The following is a 15,556-nucleotide window of genomic DNA, read 5'->3' as shown; positions in this document are numbered from 1 at the left end:
TTGTTGCTACATTTGAGTTTTGCAGAGGAGTCTGGGTGAGAAAATGTTGGGGGTTCCACGCAAGCCACACCTCCCTGGACTCCTCTGGGTGTCTAGTTTAAAAAAAAATCTGGGTTTGGTAGGTTTCCCTAGATGACCGCCGCACCAAAAATGCAACTTTCCATCACCAAAATGTGAGGAAAAAGTGTTTTGTTTTTTTGCCCAATTGAGGTTTGCAAAGGCTTCTGGTAACAGAACCTGGTGAGAGGACAACAAGTCTCCCCATCTTGGACTCCCATAGGGGTCTAGTTTTAAAAAATGCACAGGTTTGGTAGGTTTCCTTAGGTGCCGGCTGAGCTAGAGGCCAAAATCCACAGGTAGGCACTTTCCAAAAAACTCGTTGGATTTCAATGTAAAAATGTGATGTGTCCATGTTGCGTTTCCTGTCAGGGTGTTGTTGCGAACACACCCCGCAACAACACCCTGAAGCACCACACCAACACCACCCACCACAACCACCTTAACTGCCTGCTCCTCAACATCCGCTCCCTTAACAAACATGCCATAGAACTCTGGGACTTCATCACACTCACCTGACATCGCCTTCCTCACGGAAACCTGGACCAACCCCCTCCTCAGAACCCAACATAGTCATAGCCACCCCCAAGGGATACAAACTCCAACACAAAGACTACCTCAACAGGCCAGGCGGTGGCATCGCCATCCTACACAGAGACACCATCAAAGTCACCACCAGCTCCCAAGACACTATCGACAACACTGAACACATCCACTTCCTCATCCACATTAACAACAACTCCACCCTCAGAGGTACACTAATCTACAGACCACCCGGACCACGCACCGCCATCTGCGACACCATCGCCGACAGCATCAGCTCGCACGCCCTCAGCTCCACAGACTACATCATCCTCGGTGATTTCAACTTTCACTTAGAAAAGCCACAAGACCACAACACTACCACCCTCATAGACAACCTCACCAACCTCTGACTCAAACAACTGGTCACTGCACCCACCCACTCAGCAGGACCCCCACCACAAACGAAGAAACCGAAAAAAAACATGAACTCCATCCACTCCGGTTCCCCCTCCGACCCCTGTCCACACCCCATCTACAACAAAGCTAGCCCTACCATCGCCCCCATACTCTACAACATAATCAACTCCTTTTTCGACTCAGCCACCTACCCTGACCCCTGGAAGCATGCGGAAATCACCGCTCTCCTTAAAAAAAAAAAAAAAAAAAAAAAAAAAAAAAAACACAAGCCGACCCAGAGATCCTCTCCAACTACGCCCCATCTCGCTCCTCCCTTTCCCCGAATTAGTCAACACCTGCCTATCCCACTTCCTCGAAGCAAACAACACTCTTGACCCCTCACAATCTGGGTTCCGCAAGAACCACAGCACAGAAACCGCCCTCATCGCATGCACTGACGACATCAGGACTAAAGTCGACAAAGGCGAGACCGCCGCACTCATCCTCCTAGACCTATCCGCAGCCTTTGACACCGTCTGCCACCACACACACTGCACACGCCTCCACAACATAGGAATTTGACACAAAGCCTTAGACTGGCTCACTTCCTTCCACACCGACCGGACCCATAGAGTCCGCCTTCCGCCCTTCCACTCCAACACTACTAAGATCACCTACGGAGTCCCCCAAGGGTCCTCCCTCAGCCCCACACTCTTCAACATCTACTTGATCCCCCTAGCCAACATCCTCCGAGCACACGAAATCACTATCCTCTCCTATGCAGATGACACCCAACTCATCCTCTCCCTCACCTGCACCCCCACCGAAACCAACCTACACGCCGCTCTCCTCGACCCCGCCAACTAGATGACCACTAACCACCTCAAGCTCAACTCAAACAAAACCGAGATCATCATCTTCGGCCCCAACAAAACCACATGGGACGACCCCTGGTGGCCCACCGCCCTAGGCCCTGCACCAACCCCCGCAACCTCAGCATCATCCTCGACCCCCCCCTCTCCATGACACAGCAAAGCAATGCTCTAACCTCCTCCTGCTTCCACACACTCCACACTCTAAAAAAAAAAAAAAAAAAAATCCTTCAAATGGATTCCCCCAGAAACCAGAAAGACAGTCACCCACGCACTCATCAGCAGCAGACTGGACTATGGTAACGCCCTCTACGCCGGCACCACACTCAAACACAAACTCCAGAGAATCCAGAACACAGCCGCACGCCTCGTCCTTGGCCTCCCCCGCCAGCCTCCCCCGCCACAAACGAATCTCATCACACCTCAAATCCCTTCACTGGCTCCCCATTGACAAGAGAATCACATTCAAGATCCTCATCCACGTACACAAATCCCTCCACAACACCGGCCCAACCTACCTCAATGAAGGAGTTAACTTCCACACTCCCACACGCAACCTCCGATCAGCTGACCTCGCCCTAGCCACAGTCCCCTGCATCCAACGCACCACCACAGGAGGCAGGTCTTTCTCCTACCTCGCCCCAAAACCTGGACCTCCCTCCCCACCGACCTTCGCAAAAACAAAGACCTACTGGTCTTCAGAAAGAACCTAAAGACATGGGTGTTCGATCAGAAAATGGCCTAGCACTGAAATTGACCCGCTCTCTGTAAATGTATTATAATGGATGCTAGTTCAAAAAGTAATTGTCAACTTAATGAATAACTTAAAGCACTGTTTAATAGAATGTTAATGCTGCAAATATGTCATGAAATAAATGCAATATTTGAAACATTTTAACAACTTTTATCTATAAAACAGAAAAATAATTCCCCGACACTAGAATTGGAAAAGTGTTCAGCATTCTTGCACGTGGATAGCTGCTCGTGCAGTCTTTAGAAAAGATACCATTTCGATATGGCTATTTAATTCAGAGAAATAAAGCTGCCACTGACATGTTGGGAATAACACCGGGAGATAGGTCTAGAAGTGGCTTCAGTTTGCACCCACAGGGGAGGCAACATGAGGAACGTGCATGGAAGTTGGTGCAAATTGTGATGCATACCATACTGCAATTCAAAATCCTCTGTATCACTGATGAAAACATATCCTAATAGTGGTGATACACGGTAGTAGGCAAGAAGGAAAACACTGCATATTTCTATATTAATGGATTTTAGTTGACAGCGATCATAAATAACACTGTTAGATGATTGGAAGGCGGAAGTCAAAATTAGGTTCAAATGTTTGTGCTTCAAAAACTCCTCTTTCAAGAAGGTTTAGAATGTTGAAAGCTAGAGAACTTTAACATGCTAAAATAAGCATTGGCAACACAAGCAGTTCTGACTTTGGCAAGGTAGAGAAGTTTTTTTGTAATTTTTACTGCTCTATGGGCAACTAAAATAAATCGAAAAAGATAAGGACGTCTTTTGTCTGCAATTATTATTGTTCCAATTTAAAAACACTCATTAATGTGACAATTTTATTACTGCTTCTCCTAATAAGTCTTTCAGTCGTAATATGAATAGTTTTCAAACACATGCTCACATTTCTGTGAAAATGGCCACTTAAGATAAGATGCGAAGCTTTCGTCTAGCTGAGTTAATTAGAAAATGCAGGTGCAAGAGCGTAGGCACACAAGGCTGTCTTGTCTCAACTGTGTATGCTTTGTAACCCTGAACTCTGAGAAATCCAAGAAAATAATTGGCTATTTTGCAATGAACATATGCCAGAGAACTTACTTGTGAGAATAGTATTTTTTAACTCAGATGAGTGACATGTTTTCAAAAGTTATAGTTTTTTACAATATGTAACCAGGATGTGACCTTTAGAGAGGCAATGTTGCTACAAACCAAAAGCAATTTCCTTAAACAGGGGCCTTGAAACTAAGATAAGGGGCGAGCATAGGTCCCCTTGAGATGCCAGTGTCATAAGTTGCTCTACTGATAAGCTTATTTTTCCTTTAAAATTGTATTATTTTTCTTTGAAATAGATCTTGCAGCTGCTCATGGATAACGAAATAATGCTTGTAATGCAAACTAATGAGTGTTTAAACCTATAAAAGGTGCATCCCCATCTTAAAAAGAGCAAAGCTCACCCACAGTCAGTTTCTGTGTGGCTTAAAGAAAATAAAGGTTTGCTTCTCCACCTAAAGATAGCATGTAGGGTAAATAAATCAGGCAACATAATTGCAGGCAAAATAAATATCCAACAACTAAATTTAACATCAACCAATAAGTTACACTTTGAACCATCAGTGAAAAAATTAATATTTTTATGTGGATGCTAATAATGTGCACAGAATTTGTGAAGTCAAAGAGAAAGAAGCCGATAGGTAAAGTGGGTTAAAATGGTACTGAAATGATCTGGAGGGGGAAGCAAAATATGAATGACAATAGACCAACAGGGGAAGCTTGCTGACCAAAAGGTTGTCCTTGTATGCATCTTGTAGGCATATTGTTTTCAGGGGAAAACAAAGGTCTGGCGAAAAAGCTAAAGCTGTCTCAAATGATAGACCTAAAAACATGGCCTCAATTATGTTTTGGTTCATAGATAGCTGCCTTATTTAAAAAAGTATTAGAAAAGCTAGCAGGTCTGGCTTTAATGTGTCACTACATATAAACATGGACATTCATAGATACTGTTTATTTGTGTTGCCTTCACCAATACCGTTTATGAAAGTAAAATCTGCAAAAAGCACTGTCAGTGCTGGAGGAAAAGTTGTAAGAAAATATTGATTTTGGCATAGAATGGATAAAGGAGATAAAGTATTCATAGAGTAGAGTAGACAAGTTAGATCTAAAAACGTTTTTGAAACACTAAATCAACCATAACCAAATAACAGCAGAGATAAATCTTGAACAGTTTCTGTAAGCAAAAAAAAAAACAATTCTCTGTGTACATGGTTTTGTACAAAATCTTGTAAAAAATTTACAAGTAGAAAGGCACATACCGAGTTTGGGGGACTTTGCCACTGATACGTCCATATAATCGGAAGACGAAGAGCGCTCTTCAGCCATTGAAAAGAGCACACGAGCCTGGTAAACCAAATATCATGTTAAAGTGGCTTGACTAAACAAACACATTCAATTCAGATTTAGAAACTTAACAAATCATAGCTCGCAATGCAAACCAAGAGATTGCCTGAAACAGCAATATATATTTGCCAAAAATATGTCAAACAAAACTACCAGTTTTGTTAAAATGAATTAAAAAACTTTATTTTAGTTTCTCAAATTATTAGAGCTTGAGATACTAAATTAGAAGTCTTTATGCTCCCACTTTTTTTTACTATAAGGCTCCAGCTCAAAGTTTTAGATCATGAAAAGGTACTATTAAGCCTTATTTCACCAATGCCCCAAAGCAGTAACTTTTATTTTGTCCGCCACCCTACTGAGAGTTGCCTTCAGCTAAGGGCCTTCAATACTAGAAAGGCAATCAGCATCTTTTAATGCCCTTTACCAAAATAATTACTAATTATAATGCGGCTTAAGTCAACTCATTTTGGCAATTGTTATGATTACTATTTTAAGACATTAAAGACATTTTATTTGAATAACGGACTTGCATCAACCTAAAACCTGGAAAACGAAATACAATAAACTGTTAGTAAGTTGGCAGAGGGTTCACACAATACTTCTGAAAAATCACATCAGGAATGTGGATTTTATTAAAATATCTACTTGTCCATGGGACTGGTTGCTTCATAAATCTACCTGTCCTGTTTAAAAAAAAAAAAAATCTACTTGTCCGTTTGGTGCCATGTAGTGTGGCAATAAATTATGGCAGCAACCTAATATTAGAGCTCTGATAATAGCCTCTCTGATTATGCCAGGACTCATACTATAGTAGGACTTAAATGCTAGCATTTTCTTTCTTTTGCCATCTTTCTATAAATAATAAAGTTTTACAAAAGCCAGGTCAAAATAGACATGCATTGAAAAAAACAAAAAACTGACCCTATGGGCTTTGCCAATGCTTGTTTATATTCATGTTTCCCATAGTCTTGTTGAAACTGGTTACACTGACTTTCCATTATGAATATTTTTTGCATACATAAATACATTTTACTTCAAAGAAATGGTACCCAAGTTTAACAGTAGTTTAGCACAACACTTTTTTCGTAGTTGCATTTTGTTTGTGAACATTTTATTTCGAAAGCAAAAAACTCCTCAATCTCGCTGTCAAGCTTCTGCAAAATTTGCATTTAATCAGAGAGCATTCTGGGAGCATAATACTTTGTCTTATGTTTTAAACTTTGCAAACATGTATACACTTTTTATTTTTACTGGAACCACTACACTGTCAGTGGAGTAGTCTGGGCTAACAACATTTAGGAGGCTCACCCTAATAATGAAGGCTTTGCATTAATGAACCTTAAATACAATTTCGAACAGCATTAACACATGAACACATTATTCAACTGCAGACAATGTCTTTCCCTCCTCTTTTATGTGGTACTATAAATTGGCAGCCAAAGGGCTTGTGTGGCAGGGGGTTTGGGCCTACTTGTCCCAAGGACATAATAAACTTAAAAACTTGTTGTACTTGATCCCAAACAATATGTCCTTTACATCGGGCTATAGAAATTCCACACACCTGCACATTTTTTACCAAGTTAGATCACCATAAATCTAAAAAGGATTCAAACTATGGTATTATATATGAAGCCAAATTGGCTGACCTACTCTGGCATTATTATCACAAGGTATCTTAACATCCATCACTGACTTCCATTTGAGGAATTGATAAGATGGTTGAGAAACTACATTGATTTTTGGTGTCTGCACGAGAATTATGGACTTCTGCAGTTCTGAGGATGAAGCAGCTAGAGATTTAGATAATCCGGGTTGACTAGCCCCAGTCTTGCACACAGTTTGCTCTCCCTGTCCATCATCAATAAGATGATGAAAATGTGGCCATTAAGGCAGCTATCAACAAGATGGTGGTCAAAAAGGCAATGGACAAATAGCTAGTGCGTGCTGTTGAAAATGAGCTGAGAAAGAGTGTGCTTTTGCTCTACGTTCACCAAAGCAAGCTGTATTTTTTTTTTTCACTCTACCTCAGTACACACAACTATCATGCGGATGTTGTGAAGGCACTAGTGATGTGTATTAGAGCTGGACTTTATGCACACTTCTTATAGCTCGCCTGGCAGTAGAGGATTGAAAGTGATGGCAGTGATTTTAGTGGCAAGGCAAGCCTTTTTACACCACAGGAAGTGTCTTCTATGAACCTTTCTCATCTTTTTAAATTGGTCTGCCAATCCCTTGCAACCACATCCTTAACCTATTAGTGAAGGCCATAAATGTTGTGCGCGTGTGTATGCACTTCTGCATTTGTAAAGGAAGCACGTGCTGAGAAAGTAATGCTTGTGGCCACAGCCATACTAGAATCCATTTCATATTTCTATACTGAAGTGCCACCAAGAAGAAGGGTAATGAGAAGCACAGACAGTAAATCTCCAGTGTACATCTTTCCAGGGATACTTTGTAGTAGGTCAGACTTTTGGGTATAGTAATAGAGACAGGTGGCTCATATAAAGATAGGGAATGTCTCACTACCCTTTCCTAGCAGTGTTTACTGAAAGGACTACCCAGCAGAGGAATTATTTTTGGGACTCCCTGTCTGGACACTGCCATCTCTCCTTTCCCTTACTGCTAGCACCATCAGAGGTTACTGGAGAATACACAGACACTGAATGCAACTTTAGTATAAACGTGGAGCAGACACATCTAGGCACAGAACAAAGATTTCTCTACCAGAACCCACTGGGGAGGGGAAATTCTGCCAGAAATTATCCATGACCAATTTAACTTTCACCAAAGTCTTCCTGAATCGCATATCCCTAGCAGAAGGCACCTCAAAAACTAGGTGGGAACTGTGAATTGAGGAGTATCTTACAAGATCTTTCAGTAGGAGCAGCCTATGCTACCTCCTTGCAGGAAAATGGACTATTATGTGGTGTGGTTGTATGATTTCACCTTATAATAATGTCACAATCTTTATCAGGTACAGTAAGGTTTCTTTAATGAACCTCTTAGACAGTCGTGGGTAGCTGAGGCACAGAGCAGTCAGGCTTAATCAAGTGAACAGGGGTAAAACATTTCCAAGTACCAAAAAAGTCAAGAAGTCAAATACCACAATAATAATCCGACAACAATTTATAAAAATGAGTATTATTTGTATTTCAAAAGACACCAAAATAGCAACATTGTATTGAGGGGAAATTACATCTTAAAGGCAAGTAAATCACTGTAGTTTCACTTTTGGGAAATGTAATAAACTGTTGTAAATGGTTTACCAGTTCCTAGCCACCTGATTAGAATAGTTACTTCTCTTCACCTGGACAGGCCACAACAGTCACACAGTTCACGGAGGTCCCGGGAGACAGTTATCTGTTTGGGCAAAAGTTTCAAAATTGTCTTTTTTTTATTTTTGATCTTTTAGCATGTATCACAGTCCAGCCAAGCGGCGGTCCTGATGTTGGGGATGCAGAATGCTGAATATGCTGAAGAAATGTGGCGAGTAGTCCTGGGGCTACCCAGGTATCCACAAGCGCCAGGGGTCATCTCCAACCTCAGAACTCGATCTCCCACCATGCATTAGGGTAATCCAGTGCAGGGCTTGATGCCACTGGTCAGCTGGCCTCCCAGTTCTACAGTTGCTTACAGGTAAGGAAATCTTTTGGTGATCCTGAAGCTTAAAAAGAAGGCTACCCAGCTAGCCCTTGGAATTGCTTCTTTTGTACTGGCGCAAGTGGAGCATTTGTCCACAAGTGGGCACTGCAGGGACAGACCTCTTTGGGATACTCGGGGGGCAGAAGGTGCGGTCCAGCCTCTCTTTGGTGGCTTGAGGAGCAGTTCAGTAGTGATTTGTGGAATGACTGTCAGGGGTGCCTTTTATGCCATATTTATATTTGTGGGAATGTAGGACGTACTAACAAATGGGGCAAAAAAATCCTGCAGGGTAACCCTACCCACTTTACATCACTTCCAGGGAAGTGTGGCCTCACAATCTCCCAGAAGGCTCTATTCTGCCCACTACAAACATGTCCAGACCCTCCCTTCCCTGTGTGGAGTTTCCTCACCCAAACCATAGATGTAGCTACATGAGGCCTGCACCTTTCTTGGAAAGCTGTTTTCCTTCCACTTACGAGATGCCAGCCTGTATGACTGAACAAAAGAGAAGCCCTCCCCAACTACTACGACTTCCATTTCCACAGCAGAGGTGTCTTCCCCTTTGAAGCTCGCCATCTGTTGCTCACACCCATATGGCCATCTGCCTAGGAGGAAGTCACACCTCCTTCCTGGACAGATATTTTGCATTCTTTCCTGAGAGTGGCTCACACCTTTGCCAGGACTGCAAGACTGTCTCGAGGACAGAAGCTGCATATTTCAGGACCGTCTACTGGAAAACTTGGGCAATAAACGGGCAACTTTCTACAGATGCTCTTTACTTAAAAGTTATCTTAAATCCAACTTCAGCAAAGAGTTGGGTTTAATATGTCAATTAATTTGTTACCTTGGTGTACTATCTTTGGAAGTCGCAAATGGAAGTTAGCACTTAGCACAGTGGCTAATGTAACTCCATGTTAGCCAATGGGGCTACCACCCTCACTACAATGAAAACGGTAATTAAGAGATTTCAATGTCAGAGCATATTAAACGCAAGAGGAATATCACATTCTTTTTAATAATTAGCACCCCTCCTAGGGAGCTACCAAAACCTTCAATAGAGATAGCTTCTTAACATTAAAAGGAAGATTTGATTTGGCAATGGGGTTAATTTTGCAATGTAAGGATGCCAGCTTGGAAGCTGCAGGGGCAGGCCTAGGACTCTTACCTTGCTACTGTAGTGATGGCACAATTACATACTGCAGTCCACTACTGACATTTAACTTGCTAGCCCTGGGTACATCTTGTAACGTATACTAGGGACTTATACTGTAGGTAAGTTAAATATGCCAATCTGGTATTAGCCAAATGTATACATACTTCTATGGGTCAGAGCTCATGCCCTGGTGCATGGACAGCAGGGCCGAGAGCACTATGGTTGAAAATCCAGCACCTAGGTTATTAAAAGTGCAAACAAAAATTGTAGGTGAACCTGAGAAAAAGCCATTTTTCTACACTCTTCAGTAATCGCTGCACTGTAGTAGTAATGTAGAACTTAATTTGCTGCCTTTTGAACAGTGTTATGTTGTGCGTAATTGCAGTAAATTACTTCTGTTTTCCCAAGACTAAGTAATGGCTAAACATTGAGTTAAAGACATTCACACAGTAAGCCTTTGACATGTAAACTATGCAAACCTGAGCGACAAGTGCTAAAGGGGTGTATATGGTTCTCAGTTTTGGGCTCAATAATAAGGTTACACCTGAGCGCATGAGTGGTAAAAGGCTGACACTCTGAGCCAAGTAACACCTGTCCGTACTGATAAAGTTCCCAAAGTAGTCAAGAAAGTTAACATAATCCAAAAAAATGCAATTGTCAGTAATCTAGTAATGTAGAATTCTGTGGTTAAAAAAAAAAGGTTACCATCAATGAGATTTAAGTAAGATAATGAAGGAGGTTTAAGGACTACATTTGTAGCAAAAGAGGCTTCCACAAATCAGTCTCCTTTCCCTCCTTCTAATTCAATAAAGATTTGACAGATGGCACAGTCCTTTGGAATATGATGCTGATGAAGGTACTAAAATCGCACCTTAATTTGTTCTGCTCATTGGGGGGGCTATACTTGAAACAGACTATTTAGAGATCTCAGCCATGTTAAATGTTAATAGTTCACCAAGTAGTTCTATGCTGTAACTTGGATTGGACCCCAAAAAACTGTGAAGAAACTAATCTGACAGATGAGGAAGAGTGGCTCTCAGAACTGAACTTATTGAAACAATCAGCTGGAGACGTTTGTACTGTTTGTGGTATTAATGGAGTGAAGTGTATGGAAAAAAAAGACACATTGCTGGCTACTAAAACATCACAGCATTGCCAAAGAACATGCTATTACTGCTTACTGTAAATTTAATTACCACGTAATCGCCTGAAGACCAAGAATGATTCATGCAAATTAATTTACAAAACACTGAGGGGGGTCTTGAGACCGCTAGACTCAGGAAGGCCATCAGACCGACACGGTACTGGCTGTCCAATCTGCCACAATCTGACTGCGGCTGAAACGTCACTGTCAAACCGCCGACACCGCCAGGCTGCAGTCAGACTCCAGCCTGGCGGTTGTAATCTGCCAGGGCAGCACTGCTTGCAAGGCTACCCTCCGGATTACGAGTCCCATTCCTCCAACCTTTCCATGGCGGTTTACAGCACTGTGGAAAAGCTGGCGGAATGGGGATGCCAGGGGCCCCCATGCACAGCCCGAATTACAGGCAGTGAAATGCACGACGGCTGCTGCAGCACCCGCTGCACCGCCACAGTGGAGCCGCCTCGATTCCGAGCCAGCGTCAATGTTAAGGCCCTCTTCATCACAGGGCCCAAACTCAGAATTACTCCCTGAGTGTTTATTTAAAAGCTATATATCTTCGTTCTGCTTCTAAGGGACTCTTAGCACTGAATAATCCTAGGCATCTGTGGGATCCAACAGGACTTTATAGGTGCTCGCTTGAGGTTAGCCTACTTGCAATAACATTTGTAAGAAGCTAGCCTGGTGTGTGGTGGGTACCTGAGGTACTTACACCTTACAACAGGTCCAGGTCTCCCCTATTCGTGTAGTGTAGGTAGTGTCTAGACGCCAGGCTCTATAAAGGTAGCTGTGGATGAGCAGCCAAGGCTAATCTAGTAGACATGCAAAGCTCATGCAATACCCCGGTAGTCAATCAGCACTTGTACATGAAAACAAACACTCAGTGTTGCAAAAATAAAGGTACTTTATTTTAGTGACACATACCAAAAAGTACTAGAGAGGCAACCCTGCAATAGGAGGTAAGTAACACACTAGATAGGTACACTGGTTTTCAGCAATTGGCATAAAAAGTGATAGAAAAACAATTCAAATACAGACAATAGTGACCCTAAGGGGAGCCCAAACAATATACAAAAAAAATACGGAATGCAAACACAGGACCCCCACCTAGGTGAGTGTAATGTGTACATGGAAGCTGAGGGTACTAGAAAGCCCCAAAAGTAAGTACGACAGTGCCCCCCTAGCGACCAGGATGAAAGGAGTAATTACTAGATTTTCCCAGACAAGCCTGCAAGAATCCAGTGGTGGATTCTTGGAGAAGGAGACCTGTGGAAGAAGGGGACCAAGTCCAGAAGTCACAGAAGAGTCCAGGAGGAGCAGGAGCTACTCAACAGTAGGACGAAGACGGTCAAGAAAGCAGCCCAGAAGCAGGTAAAGAGTTCCTGGAGTATGCGGTCGACGAACGACGCCGGATGGATGATTGAAGTCGTCAGTGACGTGGGAAAGCCACCAACAAGCCTTTGTAAAGGCAAAAGTCGGGATGAAGCAAAAGTGGAGCTGCCGGGGTCCAGCAAGGTCCAGGAAGACTCAACCCACGAGGGAAGTCCTGGGGGGCCCTCAGCAAGGCAGAGAGTCCACAGAAGAGGCAGCCTCCCACAGGAGACCCACTGGAAGAGGAACCATGACTCACAGAGAAGCTCACACAGCATACCTGTAGAAGGGACCCACGCCACAGGAGAATCACACAGAGGGCTGTGCATCGCAGGAAGGAGTGCTGTGGGCTGGGGCTACATGGAGCCTGAAGACCCCTTGGAGGAGATGCAAACAAGCCTCGGTAGCTGCAAGAGAAGCAGTGCACAGGGGTACTGTCCTGCGTGGGAAGGCAAGGGCTTACCACCCCCAAAGTTGGACAGCTGGCAGAGAGGACCAAGTAGATTACTCCGGACCACCACCCATGATTCAGGATGCACGCAGCGCAGGATGGGAAGATATCCACGCAGCTGTTCGTTGCTGCAGTTTGTGCCTTTGGATGTGTGGGAGTGACTCCTTCACTTCAAGTGAGATTCCTTCTTCCTTCTCGTGCAGACTGAAGACTTGCCGCCCTCAGAGGTTGCACAGCTTAGAAAATGTTGCAGAAGCTGGAACGAGCTGTGGAAACAATGTTGTAAGCAGAGTCTTCATCGTGGATGTAGATTGTCGGTTCCTGGAGGGTCCAGTCGCGGTTCCAGTGGCTAGAAGTTAAAGTAAGGTTGCAGAGGAGTCCAGCTGGAATCTTGCAAGCCGAATCTGCAGACCCACCCAAGAGAGAGACCATAAATAGCCCTGAAAGTGGGACTGGTCACATAGCCAGGTGACCACCTATCAGGAGAGGGCTATGATGTCACCTGCCCGACCTGGCCACTCAGATGCTCGCAGAGATCCCTGCCAACCTTGGATTCAAGATGGCAGAAACCAGGGACCCTCTGGAGAAGCTCTGGGCACCACTCCTAGGGTGGTGATGGACAGGGAAGAAGTCACTCCCCTTTCCATTGTCCAGTTGTGAGCCAGAGCATGGACTGTAGGACCCTGAACTGGTGTAGACTGGTTTATGCACAGAGGGCACCAAATGTGCCCTTCAAAGCATACCAGTGGCTTGGGGAGGCTACCCCTCCCAAGCCATGTAACACTATTTTCCCCAAAGGAAGAGGATGCTACCACCGCCATCCCCCCTTTGTATTCCTGGGATTGAGCTGTTCAAGCAGAAATAGGCTAGAAACCTGTCTGAAGGGTGGCAGCAGCTTAGGCTGTCTGGAAAACCTAAGAAGACTGGTAGGAGCAATGCTGGGGGGGGTCCAAAAAGGACCCGCCAGAGTGCATGGAATCATACTTTCAATACTGGCAACAGTATTGGGGTACAATTCCGACATGTTTGATACCAAACATGCCTAGGTTCAGAGTTAGCATTATGTAGCTGGACATAAGTAGTGACTTATGTCCAGTAGACACATAAAATGGCGTCCCTACACTCACAAAGTCCATGAAAATGTAACTGGAGTTGGTACGGGCACATCTGCTAGTGCAGGGGTGCCCTCAAACAAGAGTACTTGCACCCCGCCCTCTGGGCTAGGAGGGCCTGCCACAGGGGTGACTTACAGTGACCTGGTGCAGTGAATTGTAGTGAAAAGGGTGCATGCACCCTTTGGCTGCAATGACAGGCCTGCAGACATCGTTTGCATGGGCTCCCATGTGTGGCATAATACATGCTGCAGCCCATGGAGGACCCCTGGTGTATCAATTCCCTAGGTACCTAATTATTAGGGACTAACATGGGTACACCAGTGTAAAGAAATGGCTCCCTGTTGCAGTTACCCCCCACTTTTTGCCTGATACTGATGCTGACTTGACTGAGAAGTGTGCTGGGACCCTGCTAACCAGGCCCCAGCACCAGTGTTCCTTCACCTAAAATGTACCATTGTATCCACAATTGGCACACCCTGGCATTCAGATAAGTCCCTTGTAAACTGGTACTTCTAGTACCAAGGGCCCTGATGCCAAGGAAAGGTCTCTAAGGGCTGCAGCATGTCTTATGCCACCCTAGAGACCCCTCACTCAGCACAGACACACTGCTTACAAGCCTGTGTGTGCTAGTGAGAACAAAATGAGTAAGTCGACATGGCACTCCCCTCAGGGTGCCATGCCAGCCTCTCACTGCCTATGCAGTATAGGTAAGACACCCCTCTAGCAGGCCTTACAGCCCTAAGGCAGGGTGCACTATACCATAGGTGAGGGTACCGGTGCATGAGCATGGTACCCCTACAGTGTCTAAACAAAACCTTAGACATTGTAAGTGCAGGGTAGCCATAAGAGTATATGGTCTGGGAGTCTGTCAAACACGAACTCCACAGCACCATAATGGCTACACTGAAAACTGGGAAGTTTGGTATCAAACATCTCAGCACAATAAATGCACACTGATGCCAGTGTACATTTTATTGTAAAATACACCCCAGAGGGCACCTTAGAGGTGCCCCCTGAAACTTAACCAACTATCTGTGTAGGCTGACTGGTTCCAGCAGCCTGCCACACTAGAGACATGTTGCTGGCCCCATGGGGAGGGTGCCTTTGTCACTCTGAGGCCAGTAACAAAGCCTGCACTGGGTGGAGATGCTAACACCTCCCCCAGGCAGGAGCTGTGACACCTGGCGGTGAGCCTCAAAGGCTCACCCCTTTGTCACAGCCCAGCAGGGCACTCCAGCTTAGTGGAGTTGCCCGCCCCCTCCGGCCACGGCCCCCACTTTTGGCGGCAAGGCTGGAGGGAACAAAGAAAGCAACAAGGAGGAGTCACTGGCCAGTCAGGACAGCCCCTAAGGTGTCCTGAGCTGAGGTGACTCTAACTTTTAGAAATCCTCCATCTTGCAGATGGAGGATTCCCCCAATAGGGTTAGGATTGTGACCCCCTCCCCTTGGGAGGAGGCACAAAGAGGGTGTACCCACCCTCAGGGCTAGTAGCCATTGGCTACTAACCCCCCAGACCTAAACACGCCCTTAAATTTAGTATTTAAGGGCTACCCTGAACCCTAGAAAATTAGATTCCTGCAACTACAAGAAGAAGGACTGCCTAGCTGAAAAACCCCTGCAGAGGAAGACCAGAAGACGACAACTGCCTTGGCTCCAGAAACTCACCGGCCTGTCTCCTGCCTTCCAAAGATCCTGCTC

The 15,556-nt window shown here is 44.6% G+C and overlaps 1 protein-coding gene across 4 annotated transcripts in view; it reads right to left on the bottom strand.

Moving 5' to 3' along the window:
- CDCA2 (cell division cycle associated 2) overlaps positions 1–15,556 on the bottom strand; it is a 418,898-nt gene that overhangs the window by 159,183 nt on the left and 244,159 nt on the right. For all 4 annotated transcript variants that reach the window (XM_069214148.1, XM_069214147.1, XM_069214150.1 and 1 more), the window contains one exon: positions 4,901–4,985. In XM_069214148.1, coding sequence (XP_069070249.1) covers positions 4,901–4,985 — 85 coding nt within the window. The remainder of the gene's footprint in view (positions 1–4,900; positions 4,986–15,556) is intronic.

This window comes from Pleurodeles waltl, chromosome 11 (assembly GCF_031143425.1).
Source record: "Pleurodeles waltl isolate 20211129_DDA chromosome 11, aPleWal1.hap1.20221129, whole genome shotgun sequence".
In the NCBI taxonomy this organism is placed as follows: Eukaryota; Metazoa; Chordata; class Amphibia; order Caudata; family Salamandridae; genus Pleurodeles; species Pleurodeles waltl.
This window is presented reverse-complemented; position numbering and strand designations above follow the sequence as displayed.